Here is a 20,275-nt window from a genome sequence, read left to right on the forward strand (position 1 = left end):
CACACACACACACACACACACACACACACAGACGTTACATGCTGTTGTTTGCCAAACTGAGCTGAAGTGAAATCACGAGCTCGACACAGTTTATCCCAAACTTCTGCAAAATGTGGGTTTCATTGCGAATGCTTGTGAGAGTAAAAGTTGTGTGTACACGAGTTAGTGCGTGGGCAAAACTACACAAAAAAAAAAGACTTTCATTTGTTAAATTGGCTTCATGTGTCACAGAGAAACTTTGTGAGCTCCAGTCGGATCGTACTGGTCGGTCATGCCTCGGAAAAGGTTGAGAACGCTGACAGAATCAGATCACGTCCACGAGCTCATTCGCAGCTTCATTAATAATTCAATGTTGTTCAAAAACTCATTTTAAACCCGCTCTTGTTATTTTCAGGAGACGAACGAACAGAAGCTGTTTAAGATCGCCAGCGAGCTGCTGCAGACAGAGAAGGCCTATGTAGCCAGACTGAACCTGCTGGACCAGGTAACACAGTGAAATCTGCACCTCACTTCTCTAAAGCGTATTTACACATCAGAGAAACTGTGATGTAAAAACCGACAAAGCAAGTTTTCCCGTTTTCATTTCCCTTTTACGGCAAAAATGCATCTTCTCAACCACTTGTTGCTCATCAGCTCCGTGTTGTGTGTGACTCCTCAACAGTTCTGTACTAAGCTAATGGAGGAGGCCAACAAGGGAACGTTCCCGGTGGACGTGGTGAAGAACATCTTCTCCAACATCTCCTCCATCCACACCTTCCACAGCCAGTTTCTGCTCCCAGACCTGGAGAAACGCATGGGAGAATGGTGAGAGTCCGACAAATGATACGGATGATGATGAATGTTCTGTATAAAGCACAACACTTTTTTATCCAATAACTCACTAGTTTTAAGATTAATAATCCAATAGATTGTTAATGTCAATAAGTGATTTACCTCTGTCCCTCCCTCCCCCTGCAGGGCGTCGAAACCTCGCATCGGGGACATCCTGCAGAAACTCACACCCTTCCTCAAGATGTACGCCGAGTACGTGAAGAATTTCGAGAAGGCCATGGAGCTGCTGAAGCAATGGTCCGACCGCTCTCCTCAGTTCAAGTCCACCATCCAGGAGATACAGGTACCGTGGACCTGGATCCAGTCTGGAAAAGTTTCTGATAAGCATATTTCATACATGCAAACATGCTGCAAATGTGTTAAGTGAAGTAAAATTTGTTTTACTGGTTATTTTTGGACAGACTCACGAGGCCTGTGGCAGCCTGACGCTGCAGCATCACATGCTGGAGCCCGTGCAGCGAGTCCCTCGATATGAGATGCTGCTTAAAGACTATCTGAAGAAGCTGCCTGAGGAAGACCCGGACAGACGAGATGCAGAAAGTAAGTGTCTCATCATCTCACTGCAGGGGGACGTTCTTATTTCTCTGAGGCCATATTTAGGTAACGCGTCCTTTTCTTTTTTCAGAATCGTTAGAAATCATCTCCACAGCAGCGACTCACTCCAACAGCGCCATACGGAAATCTGTAAGTTCAGATGTTTGGAACCTTTTTCCTTACGGTTATAAGACAGACTGTTACTAACAAACAAACAAAAAATGTCCCATCCGTTGTTCAGGATAATCTGAAGAAACTGTTGGAGATTTACGAGTTGCTGGGAGAGGAGGAGGACATCGTTCACCCGTCCAACGAGTTCATCAAAGAGGGCCACATCCTGAAGCTGGCCGCCAGGAACACATCCGCCATGGAGAGATACCTCTACCTGGTGAGAGAACGAGCCGAGCACAAGAGCATTCTCACGTCTAATTAAGGGCCCTGCAGGGAAATATGCTGAGACGAGACTCCGCCTGCACGAGTCAATTGAAACATTTCATGCCAGGAACATGTCTGTGTATGAATACATCAGGGGCACATTAGCAAATCTCTATTACTACGATTACAAGATGATTATGTTTTCCCTGTTTCTTATTAGCTTCAGGCTGAATGTCTCCCACCTGTGTAGTTTCAGTTTTCCTGCAGAGTTTAGGGCCAGAAACCCAAACTAGAAGAACGCTGATCTTTACTCCTGCTCTAATGTTTCTTCCTCTTCTCTCCTGCCAGTTCAACAACATGCTGTTGTACTGCGTGCCCAAGTTCAGCCTGGGAGGACCCAAGTACACGGTGAGGACGCGAATCGGCGTGGACGGCATGAAGGTCCTGGAAACGACCAACGAGGACTACCCGCATACCTTCCAGGTGTCGGGGAAGGAGAGGTTGCTGGAGCTACAGGCCAGGTGAGCAACACGCTCAAAGAGGATTGACACTAAAAATAAACCTTTTTTTGTAATTGTAGAATATTTTATGCAAACAACGTTAAAAGGTGCAAAACATATCATCCCCCCCCACACTGAAGAATGTAATTGTATGTAATTTGTACCTCGTACAGTATAATGACCAAACCCAGGGTTCATTTTTAAATCTTGTAAATCTAAATAAGCTCTTTGACCTCAGCTAATTGCCATGTTGGTGTAATTATAACAATTTATTGTTTTTTGTCGCTTATTCTGTCTTTTGTTTTTCCTTCTCAGCTCCGAACAAGACAAGGCCGACTGGATCAAGGTACATACGATACAATCACGATGGTTTTTTACATGATTTTCTTACTTCAAAAGGTTGTTCAGAATGATTTCAATGCTGATTTTTTATCCTCCAGGCTTTCAGGAAGACCATTGAGATCTTCCAGCAAAAGAACGAGTCCTTCAAGAACGCATTGAAAGATGTGGAGGACGTGTCGGTCAGTGTCACGTCACAGAACTGTTCGCTCAAAGTTGAACTTCTCCGAGCCGTCGCATTGACCTCTGTCTTTATTTTAATTCAGAAAGCGGAGCTGGGGAAGCGTGCCCCTCGATGGATCCGCGACAATGAAGTGACGATGTGCATGATGTGTAAAGAGCCTTTCAACGCTCTGACGCGGCGGAGACACCACTGCAGAGCCTGCGGATATGTAAGTAACATTTTTTGCATAATGCATGAACAGAGAGCTGCAGTGGAGCAAAAACCTCACGAGTACAACTGTAAACCCAGAAGCTCTCATGTGGATCAGTGTGACGTCTCTTCATCACCTGGGAGACTGACCGATCTCGTCTTCCCGTCTCCTCCAGGTGGTGTGCTGGAAATGTTCAGACAACAAGGTGCAGCTCGAATACGACAACAACAAGACGAACAAAGTCTGCAAGGACTGTTTCTCCATCCTGAAAGGAGAGACAGTAGCTGAGGGGAAGAAGAAGGGAATACTGGAGGTAAAGAGGATGCATTGACAACTAGAATTTAGATCAAGACCCATGAATTATTCCCTGGGAAATCTGTGTGAATGTTAACGAAGGTGTTCTGCTTTAAATTGTTTTCTTTCTTGGCCCTTGTCTGATCCTTCCACTGAGTTTTGTCCAAATCCATTCACTAGTTTTTGTGTAATCCTGCCGACAATCATACAAACTAACCTACTGACAGGGGTGAAAACATGTTTGGATACAGATACATCTATCATCGAGTTTAATCTCATGTTGTGTCGTCCTCCTGTGCAGATCGAGGCAGCTCAGTTCTCCGGCAGCAGCATCATGTGTGGCTTCCTGCAGTACTGCGAGAAGAACAAACCCTGGCAGAAGGTTTGGTGCGTGATCCCTGAGAAGGAATGTCTGGTGCTCTACCTCTACGGCGCTCCACAGGTAAAACACCACGATCAAAAGTTCCCCCCCCACAAAAAGATTATTAATTTGAAATCAATCATATGGATAACGGTCTTCTCTCCCCCCCAGGACGTGAAGGCCCAGTGCACAATCCCCCTCCTGGGTTACTCCGTGGACGACAGCGTCCGGCCCACAGACACGCCGGCCAGCTTCCGCCTCTCCCAGTCCAAGTCCGTCCACAACTTCTCTGCTGAAACCGAGGAGCTCAAGCAGCGCTGGCTGAAAGTCATCCGGGTGGCGGTGACGGGAGAGGTGCCAGAGTGCCCCCCCACCAACGGCACCAATGCAAACGTGACTGAGGACCACAGCACCCAGGAGGCGGCGACCGACAGCTCATAGAGGCCTTTCCTCTGTCGAACTTCTGCTGTTGTATTGCTCGAGAAAGACGGGATGAGCGGGGGTGCGTCTCCACGGCGTCTTGGAATCTGACTTCTAAAGATTAAGTGGACAAAAAGAAATCAGTGCTGGATAAGCTGCCTTTCCTCGTAGCTCTCCTGTTTCCCCAGTTTCCTCCTGGATTTTCTCCCAAACTTTGATTCAGAGCTGTGCTGGATAACTAAAGGATCTCTGGTACAATCAACACTAGAGCAGCGGAGTTTCTTGGAAGTCCCTAAGACTCGCACTGTTAAGTAAGAACAGCTTAAACTCTACAGTCTTCAGGGACCTCGGCCAAATCCTCCTGAGCCAGAGGACGACAGGACGTGAATCAAAGCTGAAAGACGGTTCAAACTATGTCTGCTGGTGCTGTGACTCAGCTGTGTACATGTATAGTATAAATGTTTTGTTTTTTCGTTTTTTGAAAAGGAACACGTGTGTTTTTAATGTACAGAAATCAGAAAACCATCTAAGTATGATATTAATCATTTCTCAGTATTCTGCCGCTTTTTCTTTGCTAAAGACGATGGTTTAAAAAGTGAGAACATGACCGTGTGCTGGAGATAAAAGATAATTTCTCTCTTCACTCAGTCTAATCAAACTCTGGATGAGCTGATGTGTCTGTCTGCTCTGAAGCTGGACGCACCCATTCTACGAATTTGCAAATTAACCCAGTTTTGAATATATATAGATGGATAGATAAGAATAGGAATAAATAGATTTTTGAATATACTCAAGCAAAAGTACCACATCAACTTTTCTACTTCAGTAAAAGACAGGAAGTGCTTGCTTTTAAATATACTTAGAAGTACTGTATCCTGTTCCCTAATGAAGCGTGGTCTACTTCATCCTTATGGCTGAGCCTGGGCCGTTCAATCAAGCTGCACTAAATTGCTCAAACTAAATATAGATACCAGTCGTCTTAATGTGCCTGAAATAACGTCCATTGTAGAATCTTGTGTTACAGAAAGTGACAAGAAATTCCTGTATCTGCATTAAAGTTTTAGATGTTAAAACAGTTTTTACAGCTTGGGCTGGAATGTCCCTTTAAAATAATAGTTTCAATATTAAAGACAATGGCGTAAATAGACAAATCTTAATTAATTAATTGTGTTTCATCATCGGCTGCTCCCCCCACAGCCTGAACAGTGCAGTTTGTATTAAAATATCACAGTGGTGGTTTTAATATATCATAGAAAGTGATGGATGATAAACCTCAAACCGTCGTCCAGCTCCACAGCAGCAGACCTCAGTTCATGTGGAGAGAGATTCTCTTCACATGCGAATGCAGCACAATCTCAGACAGTGAACAAGCTGTCGCGGGAGAAATGTAAATGTACTTTTAATGCTGTAATTATTATTTAAAAAAGTAATTTATAGAGAATGACGAGCATGATCTGTTGATAGTAGCACAACATTTGTTCCCTCGCTGTCCACGAAGAAGAAGAAGAAGAAGAAGTAGGCAGATGTTTTGTTTTTTTCTATGAGCAGATGTATTTCCACTAACTCTACAAACGCATCACCTCGGTCCTTCAGCGGGACAACGACCAGTCGCAGCGCTGGAAGGACTAAAGGGGGAAAATGTGCCTATATTCTCCACAGTGAGCTTCTCTTCATTCACGACATCCTCTTGTACTCGATGCTGTTGCTCGGCCCCCTGAACTCCTCCTCCTCCTCAGTATTCAAAAAAAGGAAAAACCAAGAGCACAAAACATCCCCATCTGTTGGATCTGAATGTATATCCTGATTTCATGTCCCTTCTTCTCCTCCCCCCCAAAGGATTGAGAATCTACGCACTTTACAGTCCTATAAAGTGTCCCTTCAAAGAAATAAAACAGCATAATGAAATATAACATGTGCGCCAAGCTCGTTTGTAACGTGATTTGACTTTATGAGTAACTTCAGTGTGAGTCACTTTGTGATGCTACTTTCACAAAGAAGCATCTTGTCTTGTTTCCTCATTTTGCTTCTCTCCTGATGAGGATTTTCATAGTGAGTCATGATTCTAAAAATGGGTGAAGTCGTTGTAGTAGTTGCTGTTTGTCAGGAATGGTCGATACTATGACAGGGTGAGGTTTCAACCAGTTTAATGTAAGACTTTGGGAGATCATGATGAGTAAGATTTAAGTCTCAAGGAAAATCAGAGTCACAGATTTACTTACGCTTCCCCGTAAGTAAATATAAGGTGAAGTAGGTGAGTAGAGAATAACTTGAAACGCCACCTTATCCCTCAAACTAGAGACAGTAGGAATCAAGTCTTTCTCACTGACAAGACCAGTTTACTTGTAGATGATCAGTTATCACGGTCACGTTGGTCTTATTTGTTTTATTACGTGTTAATATCTGGATCATTAAGAAACAACTACGAAAAGCTACATAAAAGATTTTCTCGTAGTGACCCTAGGAACTAAATTTCAGATCTTTTTATTTAAAGTTTTAGGACCCCACAGAAACCCTGTACAAAAGATGTAAGTGACAAATACAATAAAATTTGTATTCACCTAAAGCTCGTCTGACAAACTGAGAAGTTCCAGCAGAGTGAGAATGTGGCTGTGAAACAGGGAATTGAACCAGGAAGTAGTTTTCTTTTCATAAACGTGTAAACTCACAACTACACATCAGGAGACACTGACTCCAGTTTAACATTAGAACCTAAAACCTCTGCTTGTTTACTGGTTTAATTTAGGAGGTTTGCTGTTTGGTTGGTGTGAACAAGACACGAATTTAACAGACATAGAAAATGTTTATTTTCACAAAAGAAAAAAAAGATCAAATCAAACAAAACCATATCAAATACTTCCTTTAACGAGTAAAACTTCCATATTAAATTTGTTCTGCAAGTTAGATTTCTCACCTCTTGCACAACGTTAGTCAAACATACTTAAGATTGATCACACAGAATGTAGCACGTGTTGTGATGGTAGTGACATCCCATAATACTCCAGAGAGGAGCTGGGACAGGTCGGTAAAAAGGATGTTGCAAGAAAAAGCGTATTGATTGAAAAAAGTCTCAGTCCTTGGGGTTTTTCCTGGAGTTGCTCGTCTTCTATGCTTGGCAGAGGTTTTCATTGAATCAGGGGGAAATTGAAGTCTTGGCCAGTCTCTGTGTTTGTGTGTGTGTCTCAGCTCTTGGGCTGTCGGAGCAGACCCCGGATCCGGCGAACCAGGGCCTGGATGAAGGTATATCGGGAGCGGACCTGGCTGTACAAGCCCTCCACCTCCAGCAGCTTCCTCTGCAGAGCTTCTCCGAAACCTGCAACCATGTCGCTCTTCAGCTGCGGGAGACAAACAGGAATTGAGAGATGCAGTAAACACGTGTGAAGAGATACAATTGTTCGAGCTTAGATCCCAACTATAGAATGTACACATCCATTTCTTACCAGATCAAGGTCTTGCTGGCTGACTCGGGACAGACTGAGTGCGCGGCTTCCACTTGGCTGCAACCCGCCAAATGAGTCTAGAGAAAATAAAATTAAAATACATAAACAATCAAGCACAATTGTGTATTTTTCACAGCCAGGAGAGTTTCGAAAATGCTTCTGAAGTCTTAAGCTCATATGTGAATATATCTGTAAAACATCTTCTCACCATCTGTGAGGCGCGATCTGTACAAACTGGCTCCAGGCATCAGGGAGTCCTTGGGGTCAGTGGGGGTACAGTGCAACAGGTAGTACTCCAGGTGGCGCCACAACACAAACAAACACGTCTCTATAACGTCTGAGGAAAGAGGGAGGGGTCAAGGCAAAACAACTGGTGATGGGACATTTCTACTTGGTGCTACTCCAGCTTCCTGAAAAAATACAACCATACAACCGCCAGTGATGGACACTGTCAGAAACCCCCCCCCCCCTTTACTGTGCCAGGGGCCAAAGGATACAGGAGCACAGGGCCAGCAGCTTGGCTCTGTTGTTGACGAGCTGGACCAGTCGTCTCTTGGCCAACAAGCTCCTCTGGACTGATGAGATTTTCTCCACACCTCCGGGTCCTGACACCAGACCCTGGCACAACTACAGAAGAGGACTGTGCTTAGAACTCAGTTTTTATTCATTCATTTGTTTACTTGAACTTTTACATAAACAGTTTGCTCATGCGTGCACCAGTGTGGTGACTGTGAGACAGAGGGATCATTACCTCCTTGAGCTCCTCGGGAGGCAGCTGATCCAGACTCTGCAGTTTGCTCAGGCTCTGTCTGTGGCTCTGGTGGAACCTGAAGAAATCGGCAGCACTGTTCTTCAGCAGGTAAAGGACCAGACCCAGACTGGGAGCTCGGGAGTAAGCCATCGACGGCAGAGTGGATGAAAGATCTAAAAAAAATAAATAAAGGATTTGAGTCTCATACTTGCTAAACTTTTCGGTGAACCTCCAGGTTTCTAAACTGGTGTAACAGCTTTTAGACATTTCACAAACAGGAGGTCTGACACTGAATGTATCAACAACAGTAGCTTGGTTACACAGTGTAAAGCGTCATGAGTTAATTTCCTGTTCCTCTGCTTTCCTATGGGCAGAACATCACTGACCTGTGCGTCCTCCGTCCCTGCCAGCTGGCTCGCTGCCCGACGGGCTGAACAGGCAGATGCTGAACTGAGCCTGGGTGGAGCTCTGCAGCAGCAGCGTCTGGCAGTACTCCATGATGTTGGCACACACCTGGGGACAGAGGACACCACCTCTCAGGGTCACTGACACAGCAGAGTTGAGGAAGAAGACTCCACACACATTATATCAGTGTCATATGTGTAGTTTACTGTATTTATCAAACACTTTTTGTCAAACCTGTTGCATGGCCACCTCCATCTCCTCTCGTCGTTCTGCGGACTCTCTCGGCACAGCGATCTCAGCCTGCTTCAGCAACCTCTCCCGCTCGCTCCCCACCAGGTAGCCGAGCAGAGACAGACACAGACGCTGGAAAAGATCAAACGTGTGACAATGTGACTAACTGTGCTAAGCTGCCAAAAAACATAGTATATGGAGTTAAAGGGAAAAACGGGCCTCACCTGGAATCTGTTTATGTGACCCTGGAACTCCATAAGAGCTGCACTGTTGACCTCCCCACCCGACTCCAGGGCACCTGAGAGAACAAGCCGTTCATGATCAACATCATCATTCACTGAATCACTGATGTGTGTGAAAATGTAGTTTGCAGAATGGAAATTAGAAAATATAAGAACACTTTCAGTTTCATGTGCTTTGTTTTCTTTGTACCTGGCAGAGCTGTTTTACTGATGATGCCCGTGAGCAAAGAGAGCTCCTGCAAAGATCCCATGCTGAGCTCATGACAGCGTAACAAGGACTGAATGGTGTCTGCGTGGACTATGAGCCACTGGAGAACCTGCACAAACAGACACACATAAAAAATTTGGTATTTGGACAGTTAGATTGCAACGTTTATGAGACTTCTTGTTGTCCAAGATACACATGATACCAGCAGATCACAGAAAAATACCTAAATCATTATCGCTTGCCAATTTTGAAATAAAACAATCTTCTGTGCTTACCTGTGCTGCCCCCTGCTGGTGATTCACGGTGGTAGAGGTCAGGATGACCTGGAAGAGTCTCAAGGTGGGTAAGAGAATCTGCCTGTAACGATCCATAGGACTGGGGAGGAAGCCTGACGGGTCCCTCATCCCCCTGGAGACCACAAGGGAACATACGCAAACATGAGGAATACTCAGAACAGATGTATAAACAATATGGAATAAAAAAAGATAAAGGGTATTTGAAATCCTTCTGTAGGGACAAGTTGCTGACTACGACAATTACTACACTGCCGGACATTTCTGCCTGCAGCCGAGAAGCTTTTAGTTGTGGTGAGGAGTTATCATCACAGCACAAAGTTCATAAATCTATTTAAGGTAATTCAAGTAGGAGGAATACAGATATTTTCTCCCAACGTTAAAAATGCAGTTTATTCTTTCCTCTCTAGACCCGTACCTGTGTGCATCACTGTCAGGTACCATGTCAAACACCTGACACTCCATCAGCTGCACCACTAGTCCACAGCGCAGCAACTCCACCGCTCCCTGGCCTGTCTTCGCCACACGAGTCATCAGAGCCTGAAAACACACAAATGAGATGATATCGTCATAATCCTGTGTTTACACATAGAGTCTACATGGGGCTTTTTGAGTCTGACTTTATTACACCCAGCGCAAAACAAAGCATGTCTCTTTAATAGTATTGCAGCTGTCAACGTCTCCTCACCATCTTGCTCTCATAGATGTAGAGTGGTTTGAGGAGTGGGGGCTGAGGTGTGAGCAGGGTCTGCAGGGCGGCATCATCTCGTCTCAGGCTCTCCACTAGCGACCGCAGGTAGCCACTGTTGCAGACGTAAACCAGCCACTGATTCTGTCGATCTATTGACAGGATCCGGTCCAGCACGGCCAGGGCCAGCATCTGAAGGACAGGGAGAGGAGACGAGGAAGTCAAAAGAGGCACGTTGTTTACAAAGAAAAGATGTTTTGAATCACAGTGATAGCCTAAAATTAACAAAATACATTAAGTATTAGAGCATTGATGCATCTTTAATGATTCAAAAGCATATTTAAATCAGAATTCAGTATCAGTAGACGTTCACATGTAACAACATCAGGTCACTATCAGGCTGAATCTGGCAAAATGAGCACACAAGTCATATTGTTAAAGAAAACATTTGGCTCTTACCCGGCTGATTTCATGGCCGTCACAGGCGTCCCTGCACACAACCTCCATGAGGGATTTGCCATAACTCTCGATGATAGCGAGGTTCTCTCTCTGGAGTTTGGTGAAACCGTCTTCGGGGGCCGTGAGTCGTTCCCACATCGCCTTCCCAGCTGATGGAGGGACGGAGAGAGATTTGATGATAGAAACTTGAATGCAAACCTTTTCTGACAGAAAATAACTGCACATATCAAATGTGAAATCACAGTGTACCTGTCTGTAGAGTGTCGGGCTCCTCAGGTTTCTGGGCGATTTGCAGGTAGTACAACAGAGAGCCATACAGGTGAGCCCGCAGACGCTGGTATCCACCTCCTTAAAGTGTAAAAGACCAAAATCATTAAGTCTCATCTGACCAAGAATTATCCCCACAACACATTCAATATGAGAAATGTGGGTTTATGAGTGAGAGAAGGTCATAGGTCATCACTGACCAGTACAGAGGATGAAGTCCAGCAGCTTGCGGAGGACCAGATGCAGGGCGGAGTTAGCGATGGAGGCGAAGCCTGAGGATGCTTCTAATCCCTCCCCCTGCTGCTGCTCAGACAGCACCGATTGGCTGAGGTGGGCAGTCAGAGTGAAGACTGCCCCGGCAACAATGGGCATCAGTTCTCCTGCTGCGTCCTCAGATAACACCTGGACAACGTAAAACAACATTTTCATTTAGTTATAACAATCTTTGGATTTGAGAAGAGTTAAACATCCTCCTGGACATGATCAGCCTCCATGTGACAAATGTCCTCACTGACCTTATCATGCAGGTCCAGCAGCAGGTCTCTGATAATGAGCTGTCGGTCATCAGCAGGTATGAGATCAGCAGGGCAGGCGGTCAGCAGCACCTCCACCAGGCTCCTCCAGGAGCGCAGCGCATGGCGCTTTGCACTGAGACTTCGACGGACGCGGTTACGTTCCACCACCTGCTGCAGGATGGAATTCACCTCCTGGAAGATACAAACAACCGGGGACAGAAATAAGAATAGGAAAAACATTTTAACTCCAACAGAACATTACAGGCTGGACATGTTGTTGTAACAACATTATGTTGGACAATGGAAGTCATTTTTACTCACCTCCAGTAACAGGGGCCTCTGTCCGATGGCTGCCATTCCCTGTAGGGCATTCACCTCAGCAACCAGAACTCTGTGAAGCAACTGTGAGGAAAAGTACATTATATAATAAATGTGTCTGACTCAGAGAAAGAAAATCCACAAAAATATTTGAAAACAACTCAATAGGGAAAGAGAAAATCACGTTAAAATGGGAAACTCACCTTAACGTTGCACACAGTGTGTCCCTGCTCGTTGACGTGCTCACAGTTGGAGATCACCTGCTCTATCTGAGTGCGCTCAAAGAAGTCCAGCTGCAGGAGCTCGGGCATGTCCTGACTGAAATCGATGGCGTCCAGCACACTCAGCAACTTCCTGCGCACTGATGACATCGAACAAGGACAAGATGAGAGTTAAAGTCGAAAACAATCTAGTTGAGAAACCAGACAAACATCAGCGGAGTCAATGCTAAATATATTACAGCTATTAAATATTTTATCTGTTCACTGAAATGTCACAAACCTTTAGAAACTGTGTCAAAATGGAGGAAGCCGCTGACTGATCTGGTCTCTTCCTCCATCCCGAACTCTCCATCAGCTGAAAAGAAAAGTAAGTTTACATTTGGAACCTTAACCCCCCCCATTAAATTATTTTTGAAATCCAAGCATCATTTGAGAAAACACACTACACACCTGTGTGCTGAGTGTGTGGCTGGTCGTCCAGCAGGAGGCTGACGAGCCGTTGCGTGTGTGAACGCTGGCGGTTCAGTGAGGTCACTCTCAGCTCGATCGCAGCTGTTTTCATGAGCCAAGACATCTGGGAAAGGGCAGCGATCTGGTTACCTGAGGAGCGGAGAGAGCAGAGGGAAAAAGACAGCACAATTATTGTAACTGTATTTTTAACACTTTTTATCAGTGATAGAAAAAGCTCTGACATATTAAGAGTTCATTGTTGCTGCCGTTTCCTGGCTTTCTTTATTTTTCCTCACATTCATCATCATCACTGATTTCAATTAATTGTTCTCATTTCCTTTTTTCCCATTTCCTGCCCCTCGTGTTTCATGCCATCCCTTTCTCACATCCTTGATGATGTTTTTGTTGCTACATATTTCAGGACCGGGCAGATCAGCAGGGATCCTGTACTCACTGGGGAGGATGAAGGGCATGTGCTGCAGGTGAGAGAACAGGAAGTCCTGGCTGGTCCTCAAATAGCGCATGGTGGGTCCCGATGTGTCAGGGCAGGCACACAGCTGGTAGATCACCTAAGAGAGGAAGACAATGGCAGAAAAAGACAAATAAGGAATCTGACTGCCCATAAATATATCAAAGCTACTGGACGAAAATGGTTGAAGAGTACCTGGTAGCAGAGCTCGGCCAGGTGCGGGGCCTGCGATGTGATCACAGGTCCTGATCTCTTCTCAGTTCCTCTCTGCAGCAGACTCAGGATGGCGTGCAGGCAGCTCCGTGGACATCCCAACACACCTGCAGCACAGCAAGCATTGTGACGTTAACATCTATTGCAAATACAGCTACCAAAATCAACATTTCAGTGGCGGAGATTGAGGTCTGACCTGGGTCCTGGAGGTTGGTGGAGGACACAGGCTTCTTGACTTCGTAGCCCAACAGGTAAAGAGCCAGGTTGGGTGTCTTGAGCTCCAAGGAGTTGATGAGTAGGTTCAGAATATGGATCTGGGTTTCATGTCGGATTCTTGCCATCTTATTTTGTTGGTCTGAGTCTAGAGACAGAGCTGAGTTTGAGCATGATTCTTCTAAAACACAGGTTTCGACTTCACATTGTGAACAGCATTTTTTGAGCTTGTGAAGAATTTTACAGACAACAAAGAATAGATAACAAACTTCTCTCTCTCTCTCACCATCTCCATTCTCTGTTCCCTCTTCTGCTTCTTCACTGTCCAGACACTCCACAAAACCTGCCATCAGTTTTTCACTCACTGTCTGAAGGACAGAAGAACAGGGTTCTGGAGTTAACATCAGAAGTTCCAACAACTTCACAATAATGAAGGTAACTGATGCCAAAATATCACCTTTTCCAAAGCTTACTTTGTGAAATATCCAATTCTTTTGTAAGAAAAGTAGTGTTAACCTTGAGATTTGCTTATACCTGGTCATGTGTAAAATCTCCCACCAGCCTATTCTGGATGTTGGGGTAGCTGGCGATACGACGCAGGATCTTGGCACTTTGGAACGCAGCCTCTGGGTTGGAGCTGCTGTGGTACAGGAACCTGCAGGGGACAAACAACGTTCCCCACTTAGTTGTACGCATTCAGACTTTCCAAAAGTATATTCTTTCCAAAATTACCAACAATGACTCCTAGTGGGGTTTGAGATTTCAAAAGGAAGGACAGAACTGGCTCAGCAAAAATCAATGCCCCAGTTTGCACTATGACCTGGATTACCTTACCTGGCAATACTGACAATGTGATCGGCCCGTCGGGTTTGAGGACTGACACCCTGGAGGAGCTGCTCCATGGGGGAAACCAGCAGGGAGGACTGGCTCTCCCTGAGGAGATCCATAAACACCACCTCCTTCTGCAGAGCCAGGTCCAGCAAGCACAGGCAGTGCAGAACCGCTGACTCCAGGTGTTTTTTACCTGTAGGGGGGGCAGTAATGGAGCGTGACTTCAGAACAAACACATACACACTACCTCTCCCTTTCTCCAACAGCAGCAGTATATGTTCTCTCACCAGGGAAAGGTGCATAAGTGTCCAGCTGGCGTACACCCTCCTCCAGCAGGCTGAGGCAGAGTGCCAGTGTGGGTGAGTCGTTGAGCAGATGGAACATGATGCTGTGGCCGGGGGGCTTGTGGGCTGGGAGCTGCTCACCCTGCAGCTCCACCATCTCCTGGACAAAGTCTGATGGCTGGGGCTCGTAGTCCTGCAGCAGCTTATGGAACACCTCCAGAACAGAGTCGGCCACCTCCCACTGAGACATGGCAGAGCAAAAAAGCAAGATAAATGAACAAATGCAAGAGTAGGGAAATTGAAAATATATGCATGTTTGCAGCTACACGTCTAAACCTCGTGAAGACACAGGAGGAGAACTCTACCTTCTCAGCTGCACGACGATATGCTCTGGTGGGGAAGGGGAGGAACACGGAGTCTCGCAAAAAGTTCAGGTAGGGCTGGAAGCCTGGGACACGTAGCCCGGCGCCCAAATTAACAGGAAGGCTGCTCTCGACTAGTGTGCTGATCAGATGACAGAAGGCTTGTGTCAGAGGGTACTCCTCGCAGCTCGACTCGATCTCATTCAGCTCCACCTAAGAGACAAGAACAACAAATCAACCCAAATTTTTTTACAAGATGAAAGATAAGTTTATATTATTCATTACATAAAACATAAATCTTTCATAATGTTTATCTATGATTGCCAACAGAATCTTGCAAAGTGCTAATTTCACTCATTTCTATTTGGGCTTTAGTTAAGAGTTGTCTTGTTAGATTAATTGGACTCTTAATAAACAACCAATGAATCTTCTCATTTGCTTGAATCTGACAGGGAAAGATGAGACAGTTTCTTACAGTAGGACAAATCCAGTTTGACATTAGCTCACCTCAATGCCAGCCGCCTGCCTCTGTCCTGGGGCTCGAACAGTCTGGAGGATCTGTGGTGGAAAAACAAGTTACAACACTTTAGAAGATCTGACACAAAACTTATGAAACAACACAAGCTGGAAAATTAAAAAAAACAAGGTCACAACAGTACAAGAATGACCAGAATATAAAAAGGGAAGTTTTTTAAACATTGACCTGTGTGTACTCCAGTGACTGCCAGAGGGAAGCGGCGATCTCCGGTGACTTCCCGAAGGCGGCGAGGCAGTTCAGGACCTCGGCCTTCAGGACGGGTGGAACGCTGCACTGCAGCAACCCCAGCATCACCACAACTGGAGTCCACTGAGGATGTTCACACAACGCCAGGCGGGCATTTTCACTCTAGGAAAATCAAAAACACACACACACAACCCCAATACAGTTAGATAAACATTTAAACAGTTTTCCCAGACGTAAGGTGAACATATAAATTGATCTTGATATTAATGTTGTTTTCTAATTCATGTGATATTAGCACAAAACAAAAACTGCCCATCCTTGTGGTGAATGTTGTAACATACCCATGTAATGATGGTGGTGAGTAACTCCAAAAATGAAGTGAGTCCTTCCAGCTCCCGTTGGGTGATGCCCCTCAGTGGCGGGTGGCGGTACTGTGAAGCATCTGGATTTGGAAGGTCTCGCCGCAGGTTCTCATGGTAGAGCATGAGGGAGTGAAAGAAATGTTCCCAAGACACTGGGCTGCCAGAAACTCCTTGAATGTTGTCACCTGCATAACGTGTGCATGAAGTTAGTTTGCATTCATTTGAATATGCTTTGAATAAAACCATAAGATTAATTAGTGCTTGCCAAAGGGACAAACAGTATAGTACGAGAATATGTACATTCTTCAATCTCTGAGAATAAATTCACAATGTTTTTCATGTTATAGAAACAATGGGCTCTCACTGTGTGTGGCTCCGTTAGTTTTCAGTAGGCTGAAGCAGTAGTGTGCACACTGAGGACCATTGGCGAGGCCTTTAAGCATACGCAGATAGGAGATATAAAGGGTGGAGGGCAGAAGGTCTCCCATCTGACGGACAAACTTGGACAGAACCACCTGTGTGAAATCACGAGTAATTAGAAAAGAAACTTGACTGATTGCATTTTTCTATACCTTTCACTACATCCAACCTGGGATCAGAAAATATGGCCCTCACCTGTTTATGTGGAGGCCTTTGAAGGGCCATTCCCAGGTAAGATCCCTGCAATGAGGTGTGTTGGAGAGACTCTGTGGGAGACCAGAACTCCAGACCCAGCTCCAGCCCAAAGGAGTCTTTATTGTAAAACTCCCCGATCTGAAAAGACGAAACAGAAACCAAACTGAGACATACTTAAAGCCACACACTGCAGCATTTTTTCTTACACACTTTTTCTACTGTTTACATGTAACCGAAATGTAAAAGGTTAGCTGAAGTGTACATATGCATGCGTATGAGAAAAAGACTGACAAGGAACATGAGGTGGTCCAAGTCCTTGCGCATCGACGACGGAAGCTCGCTGTCCATCTGTAGCGACATGTGCACCAGGCGGGCGTCCTCATCGGCACGGTTACGAAGCTGCTTCACCTGCAAAGACAAAAAAATATATATATATATATATATATAAAATCAGGATACAAAATAACACATAAACTAATAATGAATCAGTGTAATTTCCAATTCTGGAAAAGTTGACAGTATAAAAAGATATCCAAAAATATCTTTGGCATCTCTCACCTTCATGGGCATGAGTGCCAGGAAGTCTGTGATGAGTGAATGGAGGCGGCGGATGTAAAACTCTTCCTGTGCGAAACTCTCACATCCCAGCATGCCCTCCCTCATAAACAGGAAGACATCTCCCAGTAGAGCCTGGTCAGTCAGAGTCTCATCAGCCTCAGTGAACTCAACCAGGGCTGCACAACACACACAAACACACAAGATTTAAATGGCTGTTATCTTTGTGAACTATTATTCCTGCAAGCGAAGCAGAAATAGAGGGCTTACCAGATCCCTGTGGTAGCTGGGAGAGGACCCTCAGGGACAGAGCCCAGGCCAGACGACACACAGCCTGCAGGCCTGGAAGCTTCCACGGCTGGCCATCCATCAGACGACTGTGCACTGCAGCTACATACTGCCTCTCTGTCAGCAGTGGCAGAGCCTGGAGCAGATCTGAAAGACACAAAGACGGGCCTTCAATAGCTGTAAAAGCAAAACACTGAAACTAACAGCAACGTTATGCAACTGCAAGTACATGCATTTTAGTGGATATAACTAGTGACTTCCAAGTTAAAAACTCTAGGCTATATGTATTAAACATGACCCCACCTTCTCTATCTTCAGTCATGGTCCAATGAGCCGTCGGCCTGAGCTGTCGCTGTCTCCAGGTGGCCAATGAGAGCCAGAGTGTCATCTTTACTCAAGGGTGATTGGCAGGTCCATGAAAACAGGCTGTCAGCCAGTGCCTGTCTGCATTCATTAATGAGGTCAGAAACCTAGAAACAACAGAGGGAGTTAATGAGGTCCATATTTCTCTCGGTACATTACTTTAGTATATTTACTTTCAGCCGAGTATGTTCAAAGTAAATACAATGAGAAGATTTGTTTTAAATTAACACAAGAGATTTGCTCCCACCTCCTTCCTGTGTTTTTCGTTGCCCAGGCCGCGCTCCTTCTGCAGCCGTTCAAATTCACGCGTCACACTGATCTCAGAAACCAGGGTCAGGATGCGTTTGGTCAGACCCTGGCTCATTAGTTCATCTGTAAAACGTGTCGTCAAGGCCACCAGCTCCCCACTGAGGCACAACACAGACAACAATATAGGTCAACAACAATTAACATGAGTAACAGAGAAAAAGATCATTCAACCACAGAACTATAGTATGCTCATCCTGTGGACCTTTAAAACCACCCGTCATATCTTGAATAGACTGCCATAACATTATTACCTCAGATCCAGGGTGAAGGTCTTGCCGTGGCGTGACTGGATGAGTGTCCGCAGAGAGTTAGCCACACACAGCTTTCCATCCCAGTAGAGCAACACACCTACAAGTCCTCGTGTCAAACCTGGAAAATGAGGTTGTTGCTGCTCACCTGGAGAAAGACAAATGTAAACACTGAATCACTTTTGTGAAATGCTAATATGTCATACAGTCAGCAAATTTACAACATAACTTCATTTAAAAACATTTATGTATGTAAATGTTCTCATTTGAAGTGTCCACTTTACCTGCCAACAGAAGCTCCAAAGCTGCCAATTCTCCAATATCAAATAAGTCACTGAGGATGAAGGCTTCTGTCAGAAGCTGCTCAGGGAGGAGTCGAGACCCCTGTTGACCCTGGATGGCGATGCCCTCTGTGCTGGCTTTACGCACCTTCTCTCTCTGTTCGGCACTTTTTGGCTATAAATGGAGAGAGGACAGAGGTTATTGATATCACAGTGACAGAGGAGACACTTTATACTAAAAATCAGCCTGTCTGCACCAAAGTAATGTCTATGTTTGTAACACAAGAAAAAAAACTATTAAAAACATTAACATGTGAAATTTTAAAGTTTGCACAGCATCTCACCGGATTCTTAAAAAGTGACAGAAAGTGCGTTTTGTGTTTCTTCAGCTGCAGGTCCAGAATGTGGACACTCTCTGGCTGTCTCCTCAACACGGCCCCGTCCACCGTCTCCCAAAGCTCCTTCATCGGCCCCCACAGACTGGCTCCTGGTTGGGATAAAGGGTGACTTCATTGGTGTGTTGTCCCATCACAATTGCACAGAACTAACATATATATGTGCTGTCGTGCTAGTCTCTCACAAACGTTGGTTTTCATTGCTTTTAGGATTTTGAGTATACATGATACATAACATGACTTATGATCTTGTATAACCTGAGATACACTATATGGACAAAAGTATTGGGACACACCTCTTAATCGTCGAATTCAAGTGTTTCATTCAGTTCATTGGATTTTTATTGAGCATGGAAATAATGAGCATAAATGACATTGTAAGTCTGGCACTTCATGGTGATGAAGCTTGTATTAGCCTGCACAAACTAATTAAACCCTCCCTGTAACTCTGGTACATTCATATGAACCATTGTCCTCAGTGACTGTTGCTTTTAAATACAGGTTAACAAGCAGGAAGCTCGTACTATTACAGGAGTGGCACAACAAAACAAACCCACATGCACAGTGACATGTGAAGGAAGTGAAGCCAAACATCAGTTGCTTTCAGTTTTGTTGACATGTGAACTGGTTTGGGGACAATATGGCAGAGAGGTCACATCTAGTTTGACTTCCGCTCTACGGTGAAAACGAAGAAGAGTAAACACGTCCTCCTTCCTGCTGCTTATTGATTCAAAGCTAGCTAACTAAACGTTTACTTCCAGGCTAGGCTAAGTTAGCTTAGCAGCCCGAGAGCCGGAACTTGAGGGTTCCGTCAACATGTGGTCAAAGCATTCGACAAATGGCGCAGACACACAAACGTGTACGAGTTTATCTACGAAACGACACGAAACAGCAGCTACTCAACACACTGGAGTTAATAAATGAATTAATTGTTGTACATACCCGAATTTACCGCCATCTGCGCCGCCATGATTCACCCGGAGAACTGGAGAGAAGCTTCCGGGCCTGTGCCAGTGTCAAATTTAAAAATAATAAATTCTCTACCAACACTCAGGTGCAAGTTTTTTGGAATAAAATTTAAAATTGTAACTCTATGTGTGCGTTAGATGATTAATCCAGTCAGATATTTTTAAACCTCGCCGCAATTCTGTAATTTCCTTTAGGCGGGGTCCTCGGCCCGGCAGAGCTCCGTGCCCGGACGGAAATTGAAGTTTACCGATGCAGATTCAATCAAAGTCATTTAAACTGTT

General features: G+C 45.0%; 3 protein-coding genes across 3 annotated transcripts in view; 1 reads left to right on the forward strand and 2 right to left on the reverse strand.

The window, feature by feature from the left end:
- Positions 1–5,938, forward strand: part of LOC118109219 (FYVE, RhoGEF and PH domain-containing protein 4) — a 43,824-nt gene extending 37,886 nt beyond the window's left edge. The window contains 13 exon segments of the mRNA XM_035156142.2: positions 395–484; positions 662–804; positions 958–1,114; positions 1,233–1,371; positions 1,457–1,515; positions 1,607–1,753; positions 2,089–2,261; positions 2,556–2,586; positions 2,681–2,761; positions 2,846–2,971; positions 3,129–3,266; positions 3,549–3,689; positions 3,780–5,938. Of these exon segments, the coding sequence (XP_035012033.2) occupies positions 395–484; positions 662–804; positions 958–1,114; positions 1,233–1,371; positions 1,457–1,515; positions 1,607–1,753; positions 2,089–2,261; positions 2,556–2,586; positions 2,681–2,761; positions 2,846–2,971; positions 3,129–3,266; positions 3,549–3,689; positions 3,780–4,049 (1,695 nt within the window). The 3' untranslated portion in view covers positions 4,050–5,938.
- Positions 5,939–6,808: 870 nt separating this feature from the next.
- nup205 (nucleoporin 205) lies at positions 6,809–17,743 on the reverse strand. Its single transcript, XM_035156141.2, has 37 exons — positions 17,733–17,743; positions 17,412–17,576; positions 17,145–17,320; positions 16,878–16,994; positions 16,587–16,724; positions 16,336–16,486; positions 15,951–16,156; positions 15,589–15,771; positions 15,393–15,443; positions 14,889–15,098; positions 14,527–14,764; positions 14,243–14,432; positions 13,943–14,063; positions 13,695–13,776; positions 13,392–13,556; positions 13,178–13,302; positions 12,968–13,082; positions 12,514–12,663; positions 12,344–12,418; positions 12,046–12,203; positions 11,846–11,926; positions 11,525–11,716; positions 11,210–11,411; positions 10,992–11,090; positions 10,743–10,891; positions 10,284–10,475; positions 10,014–10,135; positions 9,578–9,710; positions 9,285–9,411; positions 9,077–9,150; positions 8,856–8,984; positions 8,603–8,729; positions 8,217–8,389; positions 7,963–8,092; positions 7,674–7,802; positions 7,466–7,542; positions 6,809–7,360 (listed from the first exon to the last, which is right to left on the reverse strand). Exons 2-37 carry the CDS (start codon positions 17,509–17,511, stop codon positions 7,208–7,210), a joined length of 5,040 nt encoding a protein of 1,679 aa, XP_035012032.2. The 5' UTR covers positions 17,512–17,576; positions 17,733–17,743; the 3' UTR covers positions 6,809–7,207.
- Positions 17,739–20,126, reverse strand: LOC124851862 (nuclear pore complex protein Nup205-like). Its single transcript, XM_047339751.1, has 6 exons — positions 19,968–20,126; positions 18,975–19,117; positions 18,634–18,805; positions 18,353–18,497; positions 18,040–18,199; positions 17,739–17,899 (listed from the first exon to the last, which is right to left on the reverse strand). Exons 1-6 carry the CDS (start codon positions 19,993–19,995, stop codon positions 17,744–17,746), a joined length of 804 nt encoding a protein of 267 aa, XP_047195707.1. The 5' UTR covers positions 19,996–20,126; the 3' UTR covers positions 17,739–17,743.
- Between the last annotated feature and the right edge of the window lie 149 nt (positions 20,127–20,275).

This window comes from Hippoglossus stenolepis, chromosome 5, assembly GCF_022539355.2.
Source record: "Hippoglossus stenolepis isolate QCI-W04-F060 chromosome 5, HSTE1.2, whole genome shotgun sequence".
Taxonomy (NCBI): domain Eukaryota; kingdom Metazoa; phylum Chordata; class Actinopteri; order Pleuronectiformes; family Pleuronectidae; genus Hippoglossus; species Hippoglossus stenolepis.